Source organism: Trichosurus vulpecula, chromosome 2 (genome assembly GCF_011100635.1).
Source record: "Trichosurus vulpecula isolate mTriVul1 chromosome 2, mTriVul1.pri, whole genome shotgun sequence".
Classification (NCBI taxonomy): domain Eukaryota; kingdom Metazoa; phylum Chordata; class Mammalia; order Diprotodontia; family Phalangeridae; genus Trichosurus; species Trichosurus vulpecula.
Genome location: NC_050574.1, coordinates 213,343,718 through 213,366,844, shown reverse-complemented (window position 1 = coordinate 213,366,844; position 23,127 = coordinate 213,343,718). Strand labels below are relative to the sequence as shown.

The following is a 23,127-nucleotide window of genomic DNA, read 5'->3' as shown; positions in this document are numbered from 1 at the left end:
GACTTCAATGACTCTGGAGGAGAGAGCGAAGCTGAGGGACTTTGCACAGCTCTGCCTCACTTAAATCCAATTCATGCAAAAGTCAAGACATTATCCTTGAGATATCATTGATCCTCTCTGAGAATGAAAGACCAATAACAACAACAATGTATTGGATGGCAGAGTCAGGATCCAAAAAGATCTGACAGGCTAGAAAATGGGGCTGAATCTAATAAAATGAACCTCAGTAGAGATTAAATATAAATTTCTACTCAGGTTCAAAAATCAACTTGACAGGTGTAGAATGAGGGAAGACATTCTAGAATATGGTTTGAATGAAAAATATATGGATGTTTTAATGGACTGCAACATCAAAGTAAGTCAGCAATGCAACATGTTGCCTCCTCTCCTCCCAAAATATAAGTTTTCCCTACAATGTATTAAGCCCAGAATGAGGAATTTTATAGACTCGAGCTTGATAGGCTACATCTAGAATATTTTGTTTAGTTCTGTATACACAGAAGAACTAGAATGCACCCAAAGGTAAGCTACCAGATGATAACAGGATTGGAGACCATGTTATATAAAGAATTGGTAATGCTCAGCCTTATGAAAAAAAAAGATTTAGGGTGAGCATAATAACTGTTTTCTGCTGTTTCAAAGTCTTTCATATAAGATAGAGATGAGACTTGACCACTCGGTCTTGGTAGGCATCAGATGGAAGCTACAATGAGGAAGACTCCAATTCAAGGTATAAAACAACAACAACAAAACTTCACAATTATTAGACCTATTCAAAATCAAACTAGGGAGGTAGTAGGTTCTCCCTCAATGGAGGTTTTAAAGTGGAGACTGGATGACCACTTCTAAGAGATGTTCAATTCTTGTTAGAGGTATATTAAGATTGGATTAGATAGCCTCTGAAATCCCTTCAGTCTCCAAGACTCTGAGATTCTATGATTTTATCCTTTGGTATAAAAGGCACTTATTATTGCCCTCTGGGGTTAGAAGAAGTAAGTGTAATTCCTCTTTCACATGGCAACTGTAAAATTTCATAAAACGGCAATCATGTTTCCCTTCAATATTTTCTCACAGATGAAATATCTCCATTGCTTCAGGTGCTACTGCTGCTGCTGGGGCTGCTGTTGTTGTTCAGTTATTGTCACATCCTACTCTTCATGACCCTGTGGATCATACTATCCATGGTGTTTTCTTGGTGAAAGATACTGATACTGGACTTTTTTGCCGTTACCCTCTCTGGTGGATTAAGGCAAACAGAGGTTAAATGTCTTTCTCAAAGTCACACAGCTAGTAAGGATTCGAGGCCGTATTTGAACTCAGGTCTTCCTGACCATAGGCACAGTGCTCCATCCACTGAGCTACTTAAGCTGCCTCAACCATTGCTTCAACCAATTTGTAAAATAATATTGATTCTAGTCCCCTCCCATTTTGTTCACCCTCCTTTAAACTTGCTCCAGCTTGCCACTACCCCTTCCCAAATATGGCATGATGAACTGCATTTCATACTTCAAATGACGGTTAATTGGGGCAAAATAGGCACTTAAATATTTGTTATATTGAATTAAATTGAGTGAATTTAAATTAAATTACCACTTTCTCTTTCTTCTATTAATATGGCCTAAGACTGAAGGAGATATAACGTGGGATACTGCATAGAGGGCACACCTTTGAGGCAGGAAGATCAAGTTTAAATCCTGCCTCTGTCCCATACCACATGACCCTAAGAATTTAATGCCCTTAACCCCTAAGTACCTCGGGTAATTCTCTAAGGTAGATTACAATAAAGCTGCATTGATGAAAGGACTTCCTACGACAATGACAACCACATGTCCAATATTAGTTATTTTGGTTACCATATCAAACTGATATCTCAGAATGATTTTGCAGTCCAATAAAATGCCCAAGTCCTTACCCCATGAAATTCTATGCAATGAAATATAGAGTATGCACAAATCATCTGCCCTTTTCCCTGTGGCAAATGCACTGGCACATGTGTGTGTACCATCTCAATCTAATATATCCCTCTTTTGAATTGCAAAGACCCTGTCTTCTTTATCCCTTTAAAATAGAGAGTATGACCTTTTGGTGTCTTCACATCTTCTACTTTTCCTTTAGAATTGTAGCAAAAAAAATCACCTTTATCATCACTACTGGCTCCTCCTATCATTGAGAATCAGAATTCATCAAGCCTTTGATTGTTACCCATGAAGAGAGAATATGAATTCAGTTGAGACTAGGAGACAGGTTGGTTTTATCCTATGGATGATTGGTTGTGGTAATAGCAATGCACCTTAATTTAAGAGAAACTACAGGTTCATTCATTAGCTAGTGTTTATGTGCTTCACTGAAGAGCTGATTAGGGCACTGTCAATAATTGCAGCCCTGATGACTGTCTCACCCATCCCAATTCCATCGAACAACTCCCATCAATAATAGATCACCTTGACCCAACCCATCTTGCTGCTTCCAAGTGAAACAGCAGAGGTAGTGTGATAGAGTGGCAAGAGAGCTGAGGCTGGCATCAGGCAATCTGGGTTCAAATCCTCCCTGTGCCACTGACTACCTTTGTGACCTTCGGCAAGTCAAATAAGGGCTTTGTGCCTCATTTTCCTCATATGGAAAGTGAGGGAATTGTTCTAGATGAACTCAAAGGCTATTTCAAACTTTATACTTATGAACCTCTCTGCCTCCCCAGCTACTTCCCCCATTCTAGTTGCTACAACACTCCTTAAAGAAACCACTTCCCCCCCAATTCAATGCTTTTTAATGATTACTATAACATTTCTGCCTAAAATATAATATTTTGAAATCAAGTCAAATAAGCTGTTCAATGAAAGAAAACTCTTACCTTCTAAATCTTCCTTTTCAAAGTGTGTTTTGAGGATCGAGCGAGTTCCACCCCTATCCACAACAGCTTCTTCATCATTTCTCTGCAGAATGAAGGAGAAAAAAAGAGGTTAAATATGTTATTTTACCTTCAAGAATCTACTTTAATACAAGTACTCTATCTGATGATTAGTTACTGGCATACAAAGAAGGAACTAAGCTGCCTGCAAATACATCCACAGGAGAAATGTCTCATTTTCAATGATGCTAAAGATAAACAGGCATTCTGGATTGTTTATTCTAAGGAAACAGGAATTAATAAGCAAATAAGTACACATATTAATTATTAATAATATAAAATATATTATTACTAATAATTTTAATAACTATTAGACATTAAATAAATAAGGCTTGGAGCCTGCTCTTATGACATCTATAATCTAGAAGCAGATGGAATATAGAAGAGAACAATTAGAGTAATTATTTATTTTTTAAAATTTCCTGTATGTTATCTTTCAGATACAATTCCTACAACAAGATGACATTTTGAACTAAGCAAGCAAAATATAAAAATCATTAGTAGTATTAACTGCTAATATTATGGTGAGGTTAGAGAATGCTAGTGCTATTAAAAATGAAAATAGAAAAATAATCCCTTGAAAGCAATTAGTAGTAATAACAGTGAACTACAACTCATTATTTTGCTTCAAGATGAAGTATGCTGTTCTAATGGTAAACTATAACTATGATTATTTATATTCATTTCAACAAGTATTTATTAAATGTCTGTCCTAGGCACTAGAGATGCAAAGATGAACAATAGAATTATTCCTGACTTCAAGGTGCTTTTGGTCTAATGGGCCAATGGAGTATGGTGGGGAAAGGTATAGCATGTATACAATATGGATGCTATTAAGTAGAGAATATGAGGACAGTCAACAAAAAGACGAAACAGTCTAGGAAATTTAAGTAGCCATGGAAGTTGGTTCATTCCAGAAACTGGGGAGACTGAGGTTAGCGCATTGCTTGAACTCCAGTGTGCTAAACTATTGTCTATCCACAGTAAATCTAGTACCAATATGGTGAGTTTTTGTGCTGATCAAAGTGGCCATTGTCCTTTTAGCCTGAGCAAGAGAGGGTGACCCAATCTCCAAAAAAGAAAAAGAAGAGGGAAAGAAAGAGAGAAAGGAAAGAAAAGAGAAAGAACAAAAAGGGGGATAGAAGGAGGGAGGAAGGAAGGAATTTGAGGAGACAGATGACCCTCAAGGGAATCAGGGAAGACCTCATAGAGGAGGTAGTGAAAGAACTGGGCCTTCAAGGAAAATTAGGAATCCAACATATAGAAATGTGGAAAGAAAATGTTCTAGGAATGGTCTGCATCAATGCACTTGGAACAGAAGTATCTAGATGTATCTGTGGGTAGATATTTCACTTCACTTAAGACAGAAACCCTAGAGGGAAGTTTTTTGACTATTTTGTTCAGTTCTGAGAACCTTAAGGTCATTTGATTCAAAAGTGCTTAAAGGAAGATGAGGATGGGAATTCTTGGGTGGGTAGAATACAATACATTATATGAAGTGGAGAGATGACTATCAAATTCAGGTTCACTGTAATGAATTGCCTTAATAGGTTTTCTGATTGCGCAGAATAAGAGAGCATGGAAATATTGAAGTTTTTTAGTTCTTTTCTAAATTTATTCTAATATATTCCAAATGAAGTAGAAAACATTTATTTCTCCCTCTTACCAAAAAAGATGTAGGTAAAATGCCCTTGTGTCCAGTTATGGCAGAAGGGAAAATATAATATCTCATTACTCCAATGACTTCTTTTTGGTAATTATGATACTTTTGGTGACCAGCCCTCAGCGGAGAGGGGACTGAATAAGTTCAATGAGTCATGACTCTGGACTGGGTAGCTGATTAGGTCTTTAGCTAGTAAAGTTACACAGGCTGAATAATTCTGTCTGTCAGCTTAGCACATCAATTGATAGCTAAAGATTAGGATCATTTAAGAACACAAGTTCATATCTAGAAAGTCACTTCACCTGATGAAAGTAACTCTGAACAATCAAGAGACATATATTCATTCTTCCTCCTCTCTGGCCATCTCTTCCTTGCCAACTGCCTTGCCAACCTGGAGAAACTTCTGCCTTGGGACCTATTCTCGTGCGCGTTACACTTTCCTAATATTTCCTCAATGTGTAACTTTTCTTCATCTCCCTTCTCCATCTGTCTCCCCTACCAAGTTCTAGATCCATGAACCACAATCAGATCAACTCTGCCTTTATTCCCTGATGGTGTATGTCAATATACTCCCCTATGGCTCTACTGTGGCTACCCCTGCCTTTGTCATTCGTCTCTCTTGTTAGAATGTAAGTTCCTTGAGGTTAGAGATTGTAATTGCTTTGTCTTTACATCCCCAGCTTAGTACAGTACATGGCACCTAGTAGGAGCTCACTCAAAGCTTTCTGATTCATTAATTCATTCATTCTGAGAAATTTGGACAAGCAAGACTATGCTGTGGCTACAGCCTACACGAGTTGGGTAGAAGAGGAAACTAGGTCCCACCAAGGGGCAAACCAACTAAAAGATAGTTTATAAAATTTACTTCAAGGAGTCAATCAGAACACAGAAGTAGTAAGATGAGAAAGTGATCCATTCCAATTAGGCCAGACAGCCTGAGAAAGGTTGAGTCACAAGACCTGAAATTCCAAAGCAGTAGCTTTGTGATCCAGAAAGGAAAGTGGTTTCTCACTGGGAGTTTGGGGATGGGGTTGTGAACACGATAGGTTATTTTATGTCATAGCTAGTGGTACAGAGGGTCAGACAGTGAGACAACTGAGCTATGTTGATATCAGAGAGAAGTCACTACCTAGGCCCAAATCCCCATAGCCAATTGAAGGCTGAAGAGCCAGATTCTAGAGGACTGCAAAGAACAGCTTTGACCAGCAATTCTATGGCCACAGAACCAGAACTGGATTCATATCAAGGCTCAAATAGATGAGAAAAATTTTAGGCAAGAGAGAGTTAAGGAGAGAGGATAAATGTTGGGGAAGCTTTAAACTGTATTTTCTTTAGTTACTGTTCCTTTTACTTGTTACCGTAATATAATTTGTTGTTTTATTTGTTCACTTCCTCTCCTCTGATTTCTCCCATGTACATTCCCTTATGATGTTTCATGGTCAATCCTCTTTAAATATGTAAGAGTTAATTATATTTAGGAGGGAAAATGGAGGTCAGATGACAAGCATTTTAAAGATGTTAACTCTGTGCCAGGCACTGTGCTAAGCACTGGGTATACAAAGAAAGGCAAAAACAGCTTCTGCCCTAGGGCATGGAGTATATATTTTAGTGGGGGAAATAACATATAAATAATTAGTTGCATACAAGATATATTAAGAATCAATGGAAAGTAATCTGAGAGGAGAAGGCACTAACAGCTGAAGAAAACAGAAAAGGCCTCCTGCAGAAAGCTGGTTTTGAGTCAAGTCTTGGAAGAAGACAGGAAAGCTAAGAAGTGGAGAGAGGGGAGAAAAAAAAACATTCCAGGAATGAAGAACAGCTAACACAAAGGAACAGAGTTAGAAGATGGAGTGCCATGTTCAAGAAAGAGTGAGTAGGCTAGTGTAGAATGTAGAGTGCATGTAGCAAAATAAGGTGTAAGAAGACTGGAAAAGTAGGAAGGGACAGGTTACAAAGTGCTCTAAATGCCAAACAGAGAAATTTATATTTGATCCTAGAGGTAATAGGAAGCTACTAGAACTTACTGAGCAGGGGATGTGGCACGATCTTGTTTTAGAATCTAAGTTTTAGAAAAATCACCTTGGCAACTGAGCAGAGGATGGATTAGAGTTTGGAAAGAGTGGAGGCAGAAATCAATTAGAAAGCTCTTGCAACTTCAGGCAAGAGCTGCTAAGTGTCTGAAGTAAGATAGTGACTGTTTGAGTGGAGAGAAGGGAACATATGTAAGATATATCCCAAAGGTAGAAACTACAAAATTTGGCAACAGACTGGATGTGTGGAGTTAGTGGGAGTGAAGAGTCAAGGATGACACCAATGTTGAGGGCCTGGGTTACTGGAAGGGTGATAGTACTATACCCTAAGTTGCAATAAGGAAATTTGGAAAAGGCAGGAGTTAGGGGATAGATAATAAATTTTATTTTTTATGTGTTGAGTTTTAGATACCTATGGGATGTCTACAAGTCATTTTGTGGCATGAAAGCATAGCTTGGCAGAAAGACTAGGGCTGAATATATAGTTCTGGGAATCATTTGCATAAGGATAATATAGACTAAAAGATAAAAGAGTCCAAGACAAAGCAGTTAGTGGGTACAACATGGATAAAGGTTTGGCAAAGGAGACTGGGGAGGAACAATAAGACAGGTGTGAGGAGAGTCAGGAAAGAGCAGTGACATTCGAACCTAGAGGGGAGACAGTATCTGGGAGCAGAAGATGATCAAAAGTGTCAAATTCTGTAGAGGTAAAGAAGAATAGGGATTGCCAAAAAGTCTTTAGATTAAGCACTTAAGTGATCATTGCTAACTCTGGAAAGGGTAGGTTCTGGTGGATGATGAGGTCAGAAACCAGACTCTGGAGGGTTTAGAATTGAGCAAGGAGAATGGAAGTAAAAGCAGACTGTATGGATCACTTTTTCAAGGAGTTTAGCCATAAAGGAGAAGAAAGTTATAGGATGATAGCTAGCTGGGAAGGTGGGATCAAATGCGTGATTTGAAAATTGAGGAGATAAGCATCTGCTTGTAGACTCTAGGGAAAGAACCAGTAAATGGGGAATGAGGTGAGATGAAGCGATAAATGAAGGTAACTGAGAGTGAGGATGATAGTGGGGACAATCTGTTGGGATAGACAGGAACCGGTGGTATCAACGGGGCTCGCAGAAGGATTTATCTTGATTAGAAATAGAGCCACATCTTCTAAGCTAGAGTGAAGGAGGATATAATGGTAGAAGACGTGTGAGAGCTGTGAGTTAAGGAGGGCTCTTAAGGCCTTTCCCCCAAGATGGTGCCAAAGGAGAAGAAGGAAGCCGTTGTCCCCACCAAGACAGAAGCCAAATCCAAGGCCTTGAAGGGCAAGAAGGCCATGTTGAAGTGTGTCCATAGCCACAAAAAGAAGATCTGAATGTCCCCCACCTTCCGGTGACCCAAGACATTAAGACTTTGAAGGCAGCCCAAATGCCCTAGGAAAAATGCCCCTTGGAGAAACAAGCTTGATCACTTCTCAATCATTAAGTTTCCCTTGCCTACTGAGTCTGCTATGAAGAAGATTGAGGACAACACTCTAGTCTTCATTGTGGATGTCAAGGCCAATAAGCATCAGATCAAGCAAGCAGTAAAGAAACTATATGACATTGATGTGGCCAGGGTCAACACATTGATCCGGTCTTACGGAGAGAAGGCCTATGTCTGATTTGCTCCAGACTACGATGTTTTAAATGTTACCAACAAAATTGGAATCATCTAAACTGTTTCCACATATCCCACTCTACCTACAATAAAAAAGTTTTCCAGTATTAAAAAAGGAGGGCTCTTAAGGAATGGCCTTACTTTTCTTAGTTACCTATAAGGCAAGGTCTTCAGCTGAAAGTACGTGGGGAGGAGGTGTGGGTAAATGTTTGGAATAATCATTGTGGAAAATAGGAGAGCGAATCAATTAGTGTATAACAAATGTTTGTCTTGATACAATAGGGACTCAGTGAGAAGATAACATAAATTTTGGTGGAATCAACTGGCATAGTTTTATGATTTCTGCTAGCTCTATTTGGCACACGGTAGCAGGGGAAAAGAAACATTCAGCCTTCTCTCCAAAGGGGATCTGAAATTTGGGATCCTGGTAGTGATGGAGCAGCGTTAGCTTAAAATTTGAAGTGGATCTTACTGAGTTAAGACCAAGGCTTGCTGGTTAGCCTGAGCTAACTGGGTGAGTGACAGTGGTATTAACAGAAATAGAAAAATCAAGAAAGGGAGAACTGGGTCAAAAATGTTAGACTGGCTTTAGACATGTAAAGTTGGAAGTAACAGCAACATATATGCATGTAAATTTGTAACAAGCAGGTGCAGGTATGGGACGTGAGCCAGGCTGAGATGTGAGGATTGGAGGTAAAGCTTTGGGAATTATCTTCACAGAAGTAGTAATAGCCAAAGGTAAGTGAGTAAGTAAGTTCACCAAGAAATAGAGTAGGTCAAAGGACTGGGAATCAGTAAATGTTCATAGTTAAGTGTCATGAGAAAGGAGAGTCCACAACGAACTAAAGAAGGATCAGTCAGAAAACTAGGAAGCACATTGGTATAATAGAGTATCACATAAGTATGAGAAAGAAAGAATTTCAGGGTGGAAGGATTGGCAAAAGAATAGGAAATAGTATCAAAATGCAACAGAAAAAAATTAAAGAGAATCAGGCCTGAAAATAAGACCTTACATTTGTCATGGCAGTGATCACTGGGAACCTTTAGGAGAATGATTTCACTACAGTGGTTATGACAAAAACTAGACTTTAAGTAACCAAGAGAGAAATACAGATGGTGAAAAAAATGGAGTAAGCAAATATAGACTAGTGTTCCAAGAAGTTTATTAATTAAAAAATTCTCCTTATTAGACAATGAGCTAACTGGGTGAGTGACAGTGGTATTAACAGAAATAGAAAAATCAAGAAAGGGAGAACTGGGTCAATGATATTTCCTATATCTTTGGCCATTCCTAAAATGTTAGAGCTAGAAAGGGACTTAAGGAGCATCTAGTCCAATCCCTCCATTTTAAAGATTTAGAATCTGAAGACTAATGAAGTGAATTAATTTTCCCATAGTCACACAGCACCAGCTAATGGCAGAACTGGGACTGGAACCCCAAAATTTCTCCTAAATATCACCATAATATATAAGACAGAGCAGTCAACTGGAGGGGGAGTGGTGGTGCACAGATTTTTTTAGGGGGGAGGGAAACTTCAAACTGCTCCGGGAGGGTGGGTACATCTCAGGTGTACATGTGTCTGTGTTTGTGTACTCCTATGATGATGTGATCTGTCTCTGAAGAAGTATTGTTTACTGGGCTGAGTTACAAATTGACTGTAGTCTTAGGAACAGAAAACACTGATGTGTTTGGGTGGTAATCAACAGCATTTTCCTTTACAATACCCTCTGAATCTTTTATTTTCCTGGGATACCTATGATTGTTCACAGGATCCTACCAAATCAGAGACTATGGAACCCTGCAGAAGCACACTTCCAAGTGGGCAGAACACATCCACCAGGATGTCCTATTAGCATTTGAAACTCAGTATATTACAAAATGAACACATTATGTTTCTCCCAAATTCTACTCCTCTCCCCAAATTCTTATTTGTATTAATTGCACCAACATTCTACTACTAGTTACCCATTTATATCTTTGATTCCTCCTTCTCCTGCCCTTTTTTTCAACAAGTTGCCAAAGTCTGTATTTTGACCTTTAAAACATTTTGGGCATCTATTTCTTCCTTTCTATTCCCATTGCTGCCACTACCCTAGGTCAAGGCCTTCATGCCTCTCACCCATAGGTAGTTACCAACTCTACCTGCCTCCAGTATCTCCCTATTATGCTGTCCTTGTTACCCCACTATTAATCTCTGCCTGATGAAACCCTAACTATACGTCAATGCCCAGATCAAATGTTGTCTTTTCCACACAGCACTACATAATTCCTGTAGCCGGAAGCAACCTCTCCTTCCTCTAGACTTACAAAGCACTTTATTTTATACATGTTCTATGGTATTTGTCTCATTTTTCATTGTATTATACCTTTTTGAGCTTATGTCTCATGCCCCCAGTATAAGATTCATGTGGGCTAGGATCATGCCCTTTTCCTCTTTGTATTTCCTTAGTACCTAACACAATGTTTGGCACTGTTAGGCACCAAACAAACATGAGCTGAATTATGAGAAACTGTACATGCCATTGGGTCAAATGATTATTTTCCCATTTTCCCCTACAAGATGGGGAACACTTGTGTCAGACAATATAAAGGAAGGGATTCAAGAAACTCTACAAGGGAAAGACACTCATGGGAGTCAGATTCCTAAGGAGTTGACAAAAGAATAGGATCTTGGATATACAAAAGACCCCAGATATCATCCTTAGAAAAAGAAAGCTTCAATAGGAAAGATGAGAACATAGATGCAAAGACAAAGTTACTTCCATGTAGCCTTTCATATGGCCTCAACTTTCCTCAGAAAAGTCAACTGTTGTCATCTCCCAAGATTTATAGAGTGGTAGGTTGGATAGAAGGTTTGAAGCCTTTGAAGAGTTCCAATGTATTGTTATATCTAGGGTTGATCTTATAAGCAGAGAAGGTAGGCAACCTCCTATGTGATGTGACCCGAGGGACTCCAAAAATTAACTTTCTTGCTTAAAATTATCTCTCTCATTTGCTCTGCAGGGTATCTCAAATTCCCACACTTTTCATTCCTCTTAAAATAATTCATTGTAAACACCCATCGAAGATAGTTAAAATGTAAATAGAGAGAAAGGAAGTGAAAAATTAAGTATCATCAGCCATTAACACCTCAGCCAAAACCAGTTCATCAGATTAGCTGAACTAGTCACCTAGTGGCATTGAGTCAATAGCAGAAAGAATAAGTAGGATGGAATTGTAGATTTTGGTTTTTGTTAAGGGCTGGGAGGAGAGAAGAAATGTAAGGCCTGAAAAACAGGACATTGGGTAATGTGCTGAAGGGAGGTGGGGAGAAGTAGTTTAAACAGATGGGGAAAGGCCTAAAGCCTTGCTTGTCTGGGAGAGCATAAAATTAAAATGGGGTGGGGGTGAGGAGTGTGAATATAAAAGGGAATGAAGGTGCACTGGAAACAAATAACCTATTTCACAATTTTGCTTAGGGCCATCCCTGGTAATATCTTACTATGATGGAGTAAGATGCTTTCAATGTCCAACTGACTTTGTGGCTGATGCCAAATTAGCTTCCACTGACAGAAAAGTGTCGGACTGTAGGATGTGATGTTTTTGAGCTGTCTCAATCATATGTATTGAACACCAGCCAAAAAGAGATAAAGGGAGTGTTGTTCAGCAAGACTAAATTGAACAAGGCATCAGATCCCAACTTTTAACTGCCAAAATGCTTGTTCCCTGCTCACCAAAAGCGATATCACATGGACCCAACCAACCTGACTACGGGTTTAGCAGGTATTGCCTAGTTAGCACTGTAATGGATGGTATAGCAGTTTTTAAACAAAAGGCAAAAGGATTAAAATAGCCCTGCATGTTTTACAAAATGCTTTACATGCTTTATCTCATTTGAACATCACAACTACTAAGTGAAGTAGGTAGTACGTATATATATATATATATATACACACACACAGATGAGGAATAGAATCCCTGAGAATTTATGACTTGCCTAAGGTCTAAAGCCAGAATTCAAATCCAATGCTTTACACTGTACCTTTTTACTTTCTTAAACTCCCTTCTCTCTGCTAAAAGTGGTTCTAAAGCTCTTGCTCTTTTTAAGGCAGAAAAGGCTCAATTGACAACACTATTGAATAAGAATAAATACTGTGACCTGTTTGGCAAATACAAAATGCTTTTTAATTGATTAAAATTATCATGATAATGGTTTTGAGCTCCATGCTCTTTATAGATCAGTGCTTCCACTGGTGATTTGGGAAAGATTATAGACAGATTTTACTCCTGGGTGAGCCCATACAGTGTTTCACAGGCATCAAAAATAAAAGTCAGCAAAGGACAATATGCTATGTTGCCAGTGGTCTTTTTGTCCTTTTTTGCAATATGTTCTATTTGAGCAGAGGCAATGCCAGTGGTTTGGAATCCGAGAGAACAGGAATCAGACATGACATGCAAGTGAGAGATTATGAAAATGAACGAAGGATTTCCTGATGTTCTCATCAGCAGTATTTCTTTAGATTTCATCAGTCAAACTGAAAGTCTAGGTGACAGCAAGAACATAACAAAGACTGTGAGGGCCTTATACAGTTTGGAATCTTTCCCTCCTACACTAATTTATAAGAAACAATAACATACTCCAGCTCCTGGATTAATACATGTTTCTTCAAGGTTTGATCTTGATAACTTTAGAGAGAAAATTAATTCCTTTTATTTCTGCAGGAAGACAATCAAATATGTGTCACACTAGAATGTAATCATACCCTCTGGGGTGCTATCAGGCAGAATGCTGAAGGCTAAGTCATGCAACCATGTCAGATGTCAGAAGGAGGGCTGTTTCAATATGACTCACCCACAGCAGTCTCTTAATGCAGTTACAAAATTAGTATTTGTAAATGTGAGAGAAGAAATGATTTATTATTGCAGATGAAATAATGTAGATAATATACCCTGTAAACATTAAAACAACATATTATACATGTATGCATGCATGTATCTATACACATATCTATATATACATGAATTATTATTATTATTTGTTTCCTTATAGGGAACATTGAAGTTTTCTTTGTGCAAGGCTCTTTAAACAACTCAGCTTATGCAATAGCATTTATTTCTTGTGCCTACAAGAAAATAAGTGTTGTGCCTATATGCAAACATGTTATTGGACCACTCTCAGTAGAAGAAGGGTTTTATTTTTCCAGTAATGGTGATATTCATGCATGCTTTCCAGTCTAGTTTCCCTTGTGAACAATGTCATGCTTTTATGTCATGGCTTACTAGGACTGAAGTACAGTCTGTGGACTTGGAACAATTATTTGTGCAAAGCCAGTTGGCCTGCTTGAGGATGCAGTCCTCATCCATGACCTCATTAACACTATGTGAGGCCAAGATAGTTTGCTGTATGTATTAAATTTTGCTAGCAAATAGCTTCTGCCCATGCTGGTAGTTCAATGTTGGCAGGGGGGATTCCCATAACTCAAAGTAAGAAAAGTGTTTCCATAAAAGTAGAGGATATTTGTACCAAATACATGACTTTTTGGAAGCCAAAATAATTCAGTTGTGTTGCTATATTTTCTTCAATGTCAGTAATTTTTATTGACCCCAAATCATAATAGCAAAAATTAGCTGCCTAGTGACCTCTGTAAGACATCATATTAATTTTAATCACTAAAATATTATAAATATTATAGATTATATTATATTTGAGTTCAAAGACACTGATATCAGAAATTATATCTGATTTTATGGTAGTGAGGATTAGCTTATATTTTTTCCTACCTATTTGACTGCTTGTCTTAGTCTCCTTGTCTGGATATTATGCTTCTTACCTATAGTTGTACCCCAAGGTTCTGTCCAGCACCTTATCTTTTTCTCTCCACACTTTTTCGGTCTCTCTGTCTCTGTCTGTGTCTGCCTGCCTGCCTATCTCTCTGTTTATCTCTTTCTCAGAGACCTCATTAGTCACCATGTTCTCATGGGTTTCATTATCATTTCTATGCTGACGACTGCCTCTCTACATATGCAATCCTAGTCTCATTCCTGAGCTACCATTTTGTATCACCAACAACCAATCAAATGTTTTCAACTTTATGTCCTCTGGGCATCTCAAACTCAACAGAACTCATTATCTTTCCCCACTACTCCAAAACCCACCCTGCTTCAAAACTTCATTATTCCTGTTGAAGATGCCACAATACTTCATAGTCACCTAGGTTAGCAACCTCAATGACATCCTTGACTCTACTCTCACTCATCTCACATATACAATCACTGGTAAAATGTCATTTCTAACTCCACATCTCTCATATGTGCCCTTTTCTCTCCACTCACACTACCACTACCGAGGTTCACACCCTTATCACTCTTGTCTGGACTATTGTAATAACCTTCCTAATTGGTTTCTTGCCTTAAGTCTCTCCTTATGCACCTGACAAAGTGGTTTTCTTAATACATAATCATATCACTCCATTACTCAATAAACTTTAACAACTGCCTATTACCTTGAAGATCAAATATTAATTCATTTGTTTAGTATTTAAAATGCTTCACAATCTGGCCCCAATTTAGTTTTCTAGCCTGGTGTATATTGCTCCTCTTCTCAACACTACAATCCAATACCTAGTCACACAGCGTATTCTCTCATATGTGAGTTCCAACTCCCCTCTCCATTTCTTTGCACTAGATGTTTCCCATGTCTGGAATTCCTGGCCTCCCTCCTCATCTTCCCTGCTTAGAATCTCTAGATTCCTGCAAGTCATGAACAGCCTTCCTTCAAAAATAATCCTATATCCATTTTGCATCAATTTAATATACCTCTCCATATGTACATACTGCTGGATTATAAGCTCTCTTTTTTAGATTGGAAAATTACATCTTTAACTTCAAGAACTTTTAGTTTTGTTTGCAATCCTATGAATTTTTAATGTTATTAATTTTAAAATTTATTTTTAAGTTGTATGGATGTGTTTTGTTATATTACAAATGTTTATGATTATTCCCACTTCATAAGAGACTGTTTCACAAAGTGAAACAGTAAAATAAAATAGTAGTGACCTTACCTGAAAGTACATGCAACATTTGTAGAAACCCCCACTTTTCTGTTTTTTTAATTAAAAATGTAGTTTTTTATTCCCTCCCACCTCTTACTCCAGTGGGGAAAAACAAATTTCTTGTAACAAACATGCAGAGTCAAGCAAAACTAATTCCTTTAATGACTGTATACAAAAATATATGTATCTCATTCTGCACATAAATCTGTCACATATCTGTAATGGAGAGCATGTTTCAGAAGCTCTTTTAGGGAATGGATTATTTCAGCTTTATCTTTTTATCCCCAGAGCCTAACAGTGTGTGTTACCTTGTGAGTACTTAATAGATGCTTCTTGATTGACTTACTAATATTATTTTTTTCTCATGTAATGGCAACCACTGGCTCATTGTGTATAGTTTGTTCCAAAGGATCCATAGACTGCTTAGGTGTTGAGTTGCTCAAGCCCAACATTTAAAATTTCTAACATCTGAGAAAACTGTCCTTTATAGTCTCCTTACCATCAGACCTTCCTCATATGATTTAGTCTCTAGTCCCTTCACCAACTGCGTCATTTTCCTCTGAATGTGTTCCGACTTGTCACAGCATCATTGATGAAGTCTGAATGATCCTTAGCAATTATTGCTTAGCCATTCCTCTTATTTTAAAGAACTGGAAACTGAGGTCTAGAGTGAAGTTATTTGCAGAGAGTCAATAGCACAGCTGAGATTTAAACCCAAAACCTTTGACTCCACATGCAATGCTCTTTCCAATATGGCACACTTTTTCCTTGAAATGTGGTGTTTAAAGCTAAAAAAAAAGAATCTGGATGTTGTCTGACTAGGCACAGTACAGTAGGATGGCTACCTCCTGTGTCCTTGGCACAATACTTATGATTTGTCAGCTTATATTTTTGATGCATGTTTAGCTTGAAGTCCACTAAAACCTCCACATATTTTTCACTTAAATTATCATCTAGCCATGCCTCTCCACCATACACTTGAGAAGTTATGTGATTTCATATTTATCTGTATCAAAGTTCAGCTTAGATTCAACCCACTCTTCTAGTCCCTCAAGACTGTTTTGGATCATAGGTCATCCATAATGTTGGCTAGCCCTCTTAGATTTGTGTCATTTTAAAATCTGATAAGGGTGGCATATGCCTTCATCAAAATAATTAATGTTAAACATGACAGGGTCCTGAGGCACTCTACTAGCAACCTACCTCAAAGTTGACGTTGAATTATTAATGATAACTCTTTGGATACAGTTTTTCAACCAGTTCTGGAAATATATAACTGTGCTATCATCTAACTCCATATCTCTAGATCCTATCCAAAAGAATAATGGCAGATTTTATCAAATTTTTTGATAAGGTGTAGCTAACTATGTCCACAGCCTTCTATTACCCTGATTTAGCAGTCTAGTATTTCTGTCAGGAAATGAGGTAAATCTTGAATAATTATTTTTGATGAAGACATTCTGGCTCTTAGTGATCATATCCAGCTGTAGACTCCAGTCTTTTCCAGACTTTTACCCCATGATTCTTGTATACTTCATATTTCAATCAAAGCAACCTACTTAATGTTTCCAAAATTTCCCATTTTATCTCCTGCCTCCACGCCTTCACACAAAATAAACCCCACTTTACCTGGAATGTACACCCTTCTCACTTCCACCACCTTAGGTTACCTACCATCCCTCAAGTCTCAGCTCAGTTAAATCTCGTACAGTACACCTTTTCTAGTATCCCTAGTTATAGTGCTCTCTCCCCTTTCAAATTATCTTGTATTTAGCTATCTGCATACATATTGTATCCTGATTAGAATGTAAGATTCTTGAGAATAGAAACTCTTTTTTATCTTTGTATGTCCAGCATCCAAAGAACATAGTACTTTTTGCATAGCAGGTACTTAATAAATGTTCAATGAATTGGATTGAATCACCATTTCTCTTTCTAAGTCCTTGCCAATCACAACATTTGGGCATCCTCTTTTGATGCATTGTTTTATTCTTTCTAGAACAGCAGTTTCATACACGCAAAATATCATGAAAATAGTTCTCTCACTGATAGTACTTTAGGAAGAAAAAAATAACCAAGTGGCAAGTGAACACTCATGCAGAATTCATAGTTGTATTACTGTTAGGAAAGTAGACTGTCAGACTGTTGGGTGAAATATCCATATACATGGATACAAATTCAACCAAGAAACTAAACTAACCATTAGGTGTAAGGCTCTTTAGAAAGTGATTTAACTTTCATGGCTGCTTGTGGCATATTTAAAGGATGCATTAATGGTATCTGGCTGAGTCTTACTGCTCATTCCTCTAAAGTTATTTCATAGTTGTTACTGAGGTTAACAATCTTCCTAACATTATTTTGATCCTATTACTTCCTTGTTCAATTCAAATTCATTTCCTGGAATCAAAGACTTTCAGAATTGGAAAGGACTTCAGATGCAATCTATTTCAGTCTGTACCTAAACAAGGATCCCATCTACAACATGTCATGCAAGTGATCACCCAGCATTCATTTATATAATTTCAATGAAGGGAAACCCTTACTTTTAAGGAAATTATAATAAAAGACTGAAGGATGGAGTTGGGGGGGGGGGTAGGGGAAAGGGATACATGGAAAGCTGCATACTCAAAATGGCTTTTGATAGGGAAATGTACTTTCTAAAGCGTTTACTTAGATTCAGAACCATGGACAGGGCTTTTAAAAAAGCAGCTCAGTGAAATACTGTGAATGAAGCTTTGCTATTATATACTGTGTCTGACTGACTGGTAAATTACCTTTTAGAAAAGAGAAAAAAAATGCTCCTGTTTTTTCCTCCTCTGCATAGCAGTGTGTGGGGCAGAGGGAAGGGGCTCTTCTTGTCTTTAGGACTTGAGTTTTTGGTGGATGAATGAGGAGTCTGAGGTAGGATTGATGGAGTGGTGTGGTCTACTCTGATGTTTTGTTAATAGTGATCTAAATAGTAAAAATTACTATTTAGATTCACTATGAAAAATGGCATCCTAGAAATTCCAACCCAGCATGCATCCTCAAAGAAACTTTTGCATGAGGATTTTTTTTCTCCTGTAGAATTAAACAAGGTCAATAAGTAAATATGAAAGAACTTTTTTGAAAGAAGAGGATACCAATTCTCCCAAAATGTTCACATGGAGGAAATGGTTCAAGTATCCAAGATACTGCTGCTGTCTTGTTAAAAAAAGACAACATGGTCTTGTTCCCAGTTCTGGAAAGTTAATCCACATAATCAGGCACCTGCTATATTTTAGCTGCCAAATTACTCATAGGGACACTTTGTTACCCCCAAAACACAGAAAAGGAATTGAAAAAACGCAATTCAACCAGTAAACCAACAAGTATTTTTAAGCACCTATGTGCCACACATAGGACAGAGAATAGAGGAGAAACCTAAAGCAATGTGTTTACGAGATTTGCATACCATTTATCCAAAGACATCTCTACTTTTCATTTGTGGGCCACAATTTTTTCTTATATGGTAAAGTAAAAAAGGAAGAAGAGGAAACTGTTTGGATGACGAGGATCTTGCACTTAGTAAAGAGCTTGTACGTTTGCTAACAGTAAATGTTTCTTGACTTGAATAATAAAGGAAGTGATATTGCCAGCATATGGATTGCCAGTAATAGTTGCAAAGACCTAGGCTTAAGTCAGAAGGAAGATGGAAGTTATTTTTCTAAGATTTTTAACAATCCAAAAAATCACTGGAAAATGGAGTTTTTCAAATAGCAGAATTGTTATAACCCTTTTGTCTTGGGTTAGCAACCACACATTAGCTTTAGATCATTAGTTTTCGATTTGTATAAATATTTTAGTGCACCAAACTATCAATGTCATGTGAAGCAGATTTCTTGCTCTCGTACACAGGCTTCTCTCACTCTTATCTTTGCCTCTCTTGAAGATAACTCCTCGCAACTGGACTAATTTGTATACGAAAATATCAGAAATGATGGCAAATTTTCTTAAAATCACCCAAGTTAAAAAAAGAAGGAAAATGAATATATGCATACATACATATGTATATAGTGTGTGTACACATGTACTTAAGTATATATGTATATATGTACATATAAATGTGTATGTATATGTATATATCTCAGAATTCTCATGACAGCCTTGAAGATTGGATTGCATGGATACAAAGTATCATTTTCTATGCCATCCCTGAAGGAATGGAGGATCACATGATCATAGATCTAGAAAGAACCTTAAAGATCATTTAATCCAATGCCTTCATTTATGGAATGAACAAGCAGAAACAGAGAAGGGTAGTGCTTTGCCCATGTCCTCTGTCTCCAAAATTCAGTGTTTGAGGTAAATCTTTTTCTCTAGGATTATTATTAAAAACCAAAAAATATGCACAACTTCAATAAAATTTATTTATATATCTCAGGTACACCCCTTCTGTTTCACTTGGGAAAAAATTAATATTTTTGCAACATGAACTCTTGGTTCACACACAATGTTTGTTCTGGCCTCTATGTCTTTCCTCATGGTGTTCCTTTCTTTCTCTCTGATCCTTGGAAACCCAAATTTCAACTATTACTTAATAACTAAATCTTTTTACTATAACACATTAAATCTCTAGTTTCTGGCTTATTTTTTCCTTTTTCTGTATTCCTAGGATATCATATAATATTTGAGGTGAAAGGGACCTCAGAGATCATCTAGTCTAACTTCCACATTTTATTGATGAGGGAAACTAGAGATCAGAGATATTAAGTGACTTATTCAAAACCTTACTGCTCTTGGCAAAGCTGAGACTGAAACCAAGCACATGAGTGATCATGTCACCTTCTATCTTTGCAAACTTTGATGGTTCCCTATCACCTCTAAGATAAAATATAAACTCCTTAGCCAGGTACTTAGAAGACTTCACAATCTGGCTCTGGCCTATCTTTTCAGGCCTCTTTCATATTATTCCCTTTCACACATTCTATATTCCAGTCAACTTGCTGTTCCCAGAACTCAATATTCCTTCATTCTGGCCTCCATGCCTTTGGACAGGCTGTCATCCTTCACGCCTGGATGGTATTTCTTTCCAACTTTTACCTCTTCAAAGGCTTAACTTTCTTTAAGGCTCAATTCACTTATCAATTCCTTTTCTTGGAGGCATTTCCTGATGAATGAATTGTTAGCATTCTCTCACTCCTCGGATTACTTCATATGTATATGTTGTATCCACTCAGCAGGACATAAGATTCTTGAGGGCAAGAACTATGTTCTGTCTGATCTTTGATGTTCCAGAACCTCACACCATCCCTTTTACATAGTAGGATTGGAGAATCAAAGACTGGAAGGGTCTTAGTAACCATCTAGTCTAATCCTTTAATTTTACAGATGAAGACACTGAGGCACAGAGAAGTTAAGTGACCCATGGAAACCAGCTGTATTCCAAAAAATTTTTTGTAAGTCAATTGTTTAGAAGTCAGAACATATTTCCCCATAGAAATAGTGTTTTATATGAGGGTTAGGTTAGTCCACAAAAGTCCATTTAATTCACAATAAAACTGAAATATAGTCAGCTCTGGTAACAGTGCCATGTGGATGGAGAAGGGAAGAGAAAGGGAGGGGAAAGCTTTCTTTCCCCTTTTTTGGAGGCAAAACTACTGCCTGTCAATTTTTAAATAATAGGAATTTGTTTTTGCAATCATCCTATCAGCTGGATGGCACAACAGATTGAATACTGGCCTGGAGTCAGGAAGACCTGAGTTCAAATGTGGCCTCAGACACTTACTAGTTTGTGACTCTGGGCAAGTCAATTGTAAAATGGGGATAACATCACCTACCTCCCAAGGTTATTGTGAAGATCAAATGAGATATTTGTAAAGTAACCGGCAAATGGTAGGGGATATATAAATGCATATTACTTCCTCCACCTTTCTGCACATTTCTCCAACCTCCACACATCCCTTTCCCATTCATACCCAGTCATACTAAGCCTCCCTCTTTGGTACCTTATCTAACCCCCTAAGATGTTTACATTCTACTTTCAAGTATCGCTCCCTCTCCCTCAACAAAAACATCCATTCTCTGGATGAAATCATCAAGACCAGGTGTTAGGAGTAAAGCAGTTTGATTAAACCAAATTACTCTAATGTGTGAATAGTTTATAGTTCCTAACACTTCCAGAGGACTTTTATTTTTTTCAAAACAATACTTATTAACCCAGAAGAATCTCTAATGGGTAGAATTGTAGACCCATTAGTTAAATAAGTAGAGGTAAAAGGTAAGCAGTATGGGGAGATATTTCAGAACAGAGAGGCAGACAGATCGGCCCTGGCTAGGAGTATGTTCATGGGTTCAGCTCCTTTAAGATACTGCTGAGTTCCACAGTTTCTTCCCTTTCTCCATTTCTGAATCCACAGATTCTTTAAATGTTATTTTTTTCCAAAAAAATTGCTCTCATAGCAGTTATAAGGGGGAAAGGGCAGAGAAAGAAAAGCATGGTGGTGAAGTTGGATAGTGTCATTCATTTGTATACATGGGTCATTTGTAAATTTATGTTTATTTGGAAACTGGATTGCTGTAATCCTACCCATGTACTTTAAAGGCAAAAACATAATTTTAACAGAAATAAATTTTTGAAAATAACAGAATATAACAAAAAATGACTGTATGCCTTGTGAATTAATCAGTCAGTCAATAAACATTTATTAAGTACTGACTATGTGCCAGGTAACTATGCCAAATGCTGAGAATATAAAGGCAAAATAACAGACCTTCTCTCAGGAAGCTCTCTCTCTAATGAGGAAAACAATATGCAAACAACCACATATGAAAAGACATATACAGGATAAATTGAAGATAATAAGGGGAAGGTACTAGAATTAAGATGAACAGGAAAAGGCTTCCTATAGAATGTGGGATTTTAGGTGGGCTTGAAGGAAGCCAGGGAAATCAGGAGGTAGAGATGAGGAGGAAGAACATTCCAAGTGTAGGGGCAGCTAGTGAAAATGACCGAAGTTAAGAGATGGGGTGTCCTGTTTGAGAAACAGGATAGAAGAAGTCAGTGTAACTGGATCACAGAGAACATGCTGAGGCTGGGGCAGGAGCAGGAGCAGGGGAGAGAGGGTGTAAGATGTAAGAAGGCTAGAAATGTGGAGGCTAGATTATGAAGGGCTTTGGATGCCAAACAGATGATTTTGTATTTGATCTTGGAGACAATAGAGAGCCACAGGAGTTTATGAGCAGAGCCGTGACATGATCAGACCTGTTTGTGTTTTAGCAAGGTCACTTTGATAGTTGAGTGGAGCACGGTCTAGAGTAAGGAAAGATTTGCAGGAGGCTATTGCAACAGTTCAGGTATGAAGTGATGAAGGCCTGCCACCAGGGTGGTGTCAGTGTCAGAAGAGAGAAGGAGGGTGGGGTTTTAGAGATGCTATGGAGGTAAAATCTACAAGCCTTGGCAACAGATTATATAGAAGGGAGGGGGTGGTGTGAGAGGGAGTGAGGAGTCAAGGGTGACACTAGGTGGCAAGTCCGGATGACTGGGAGCATGGTGAGACCCTTAACATTAGTAGGGAAGTTAGGAAGAGGGGTGGCTTTGGAGTGAATTTAAAAATTGCATCAATGCAATTGCATCAAACTTTTACAGTGGCATAAATATGGTTGACAATATGCATAGCTTAATTATGCTCACCATTCAACTCTCTTTTGGGTCACCTGAGGTTTTGATTCTTTGGAAACTGATACTTCCTAATTCACAGTCAAAAAGCATGGCCAGAAAAATTTGGGGGTTTAAAAAACCAAGTTTTTGTTTTAGGAAGCAACTTGGGATCATTGAACGTGTTATATAGTTTCTCAAGTGCAATGCAGCCTCTCTTTATCCTATACAATTC

General features: G+C 37.9%; 1 protein-coding gene across 4 annotated transcripts in view; it reads right to left on the bottom strand.

Moving 5' to 3' along the window:
- Nucleotides 1-23,127, bottom strand: part of SLC4A10 (solute carrier family 4 member 10) — a 274,145-nt gene that overhangs the window by 230,178 nt on the left and 20,840 nt on the right. For 3 of the 4 annotated variants that reach the window (XM_036743354.1, XM_036743356.1, XM_036743355.1), the window contains exon 2: nucleotides 2,849-2,930. In XM_036743354.1, the coding sequence (XP_036599249.1) occupies nucleotides 2,849-2,930 (82 nt within the window). Of the gene's footprint in view, nucleotides 1-2,848; nucleotides 2,931-23,127 lie in introns of those variants that run through there. The other variant, XM_036743357.1, reaches the window with a different exon arrangement.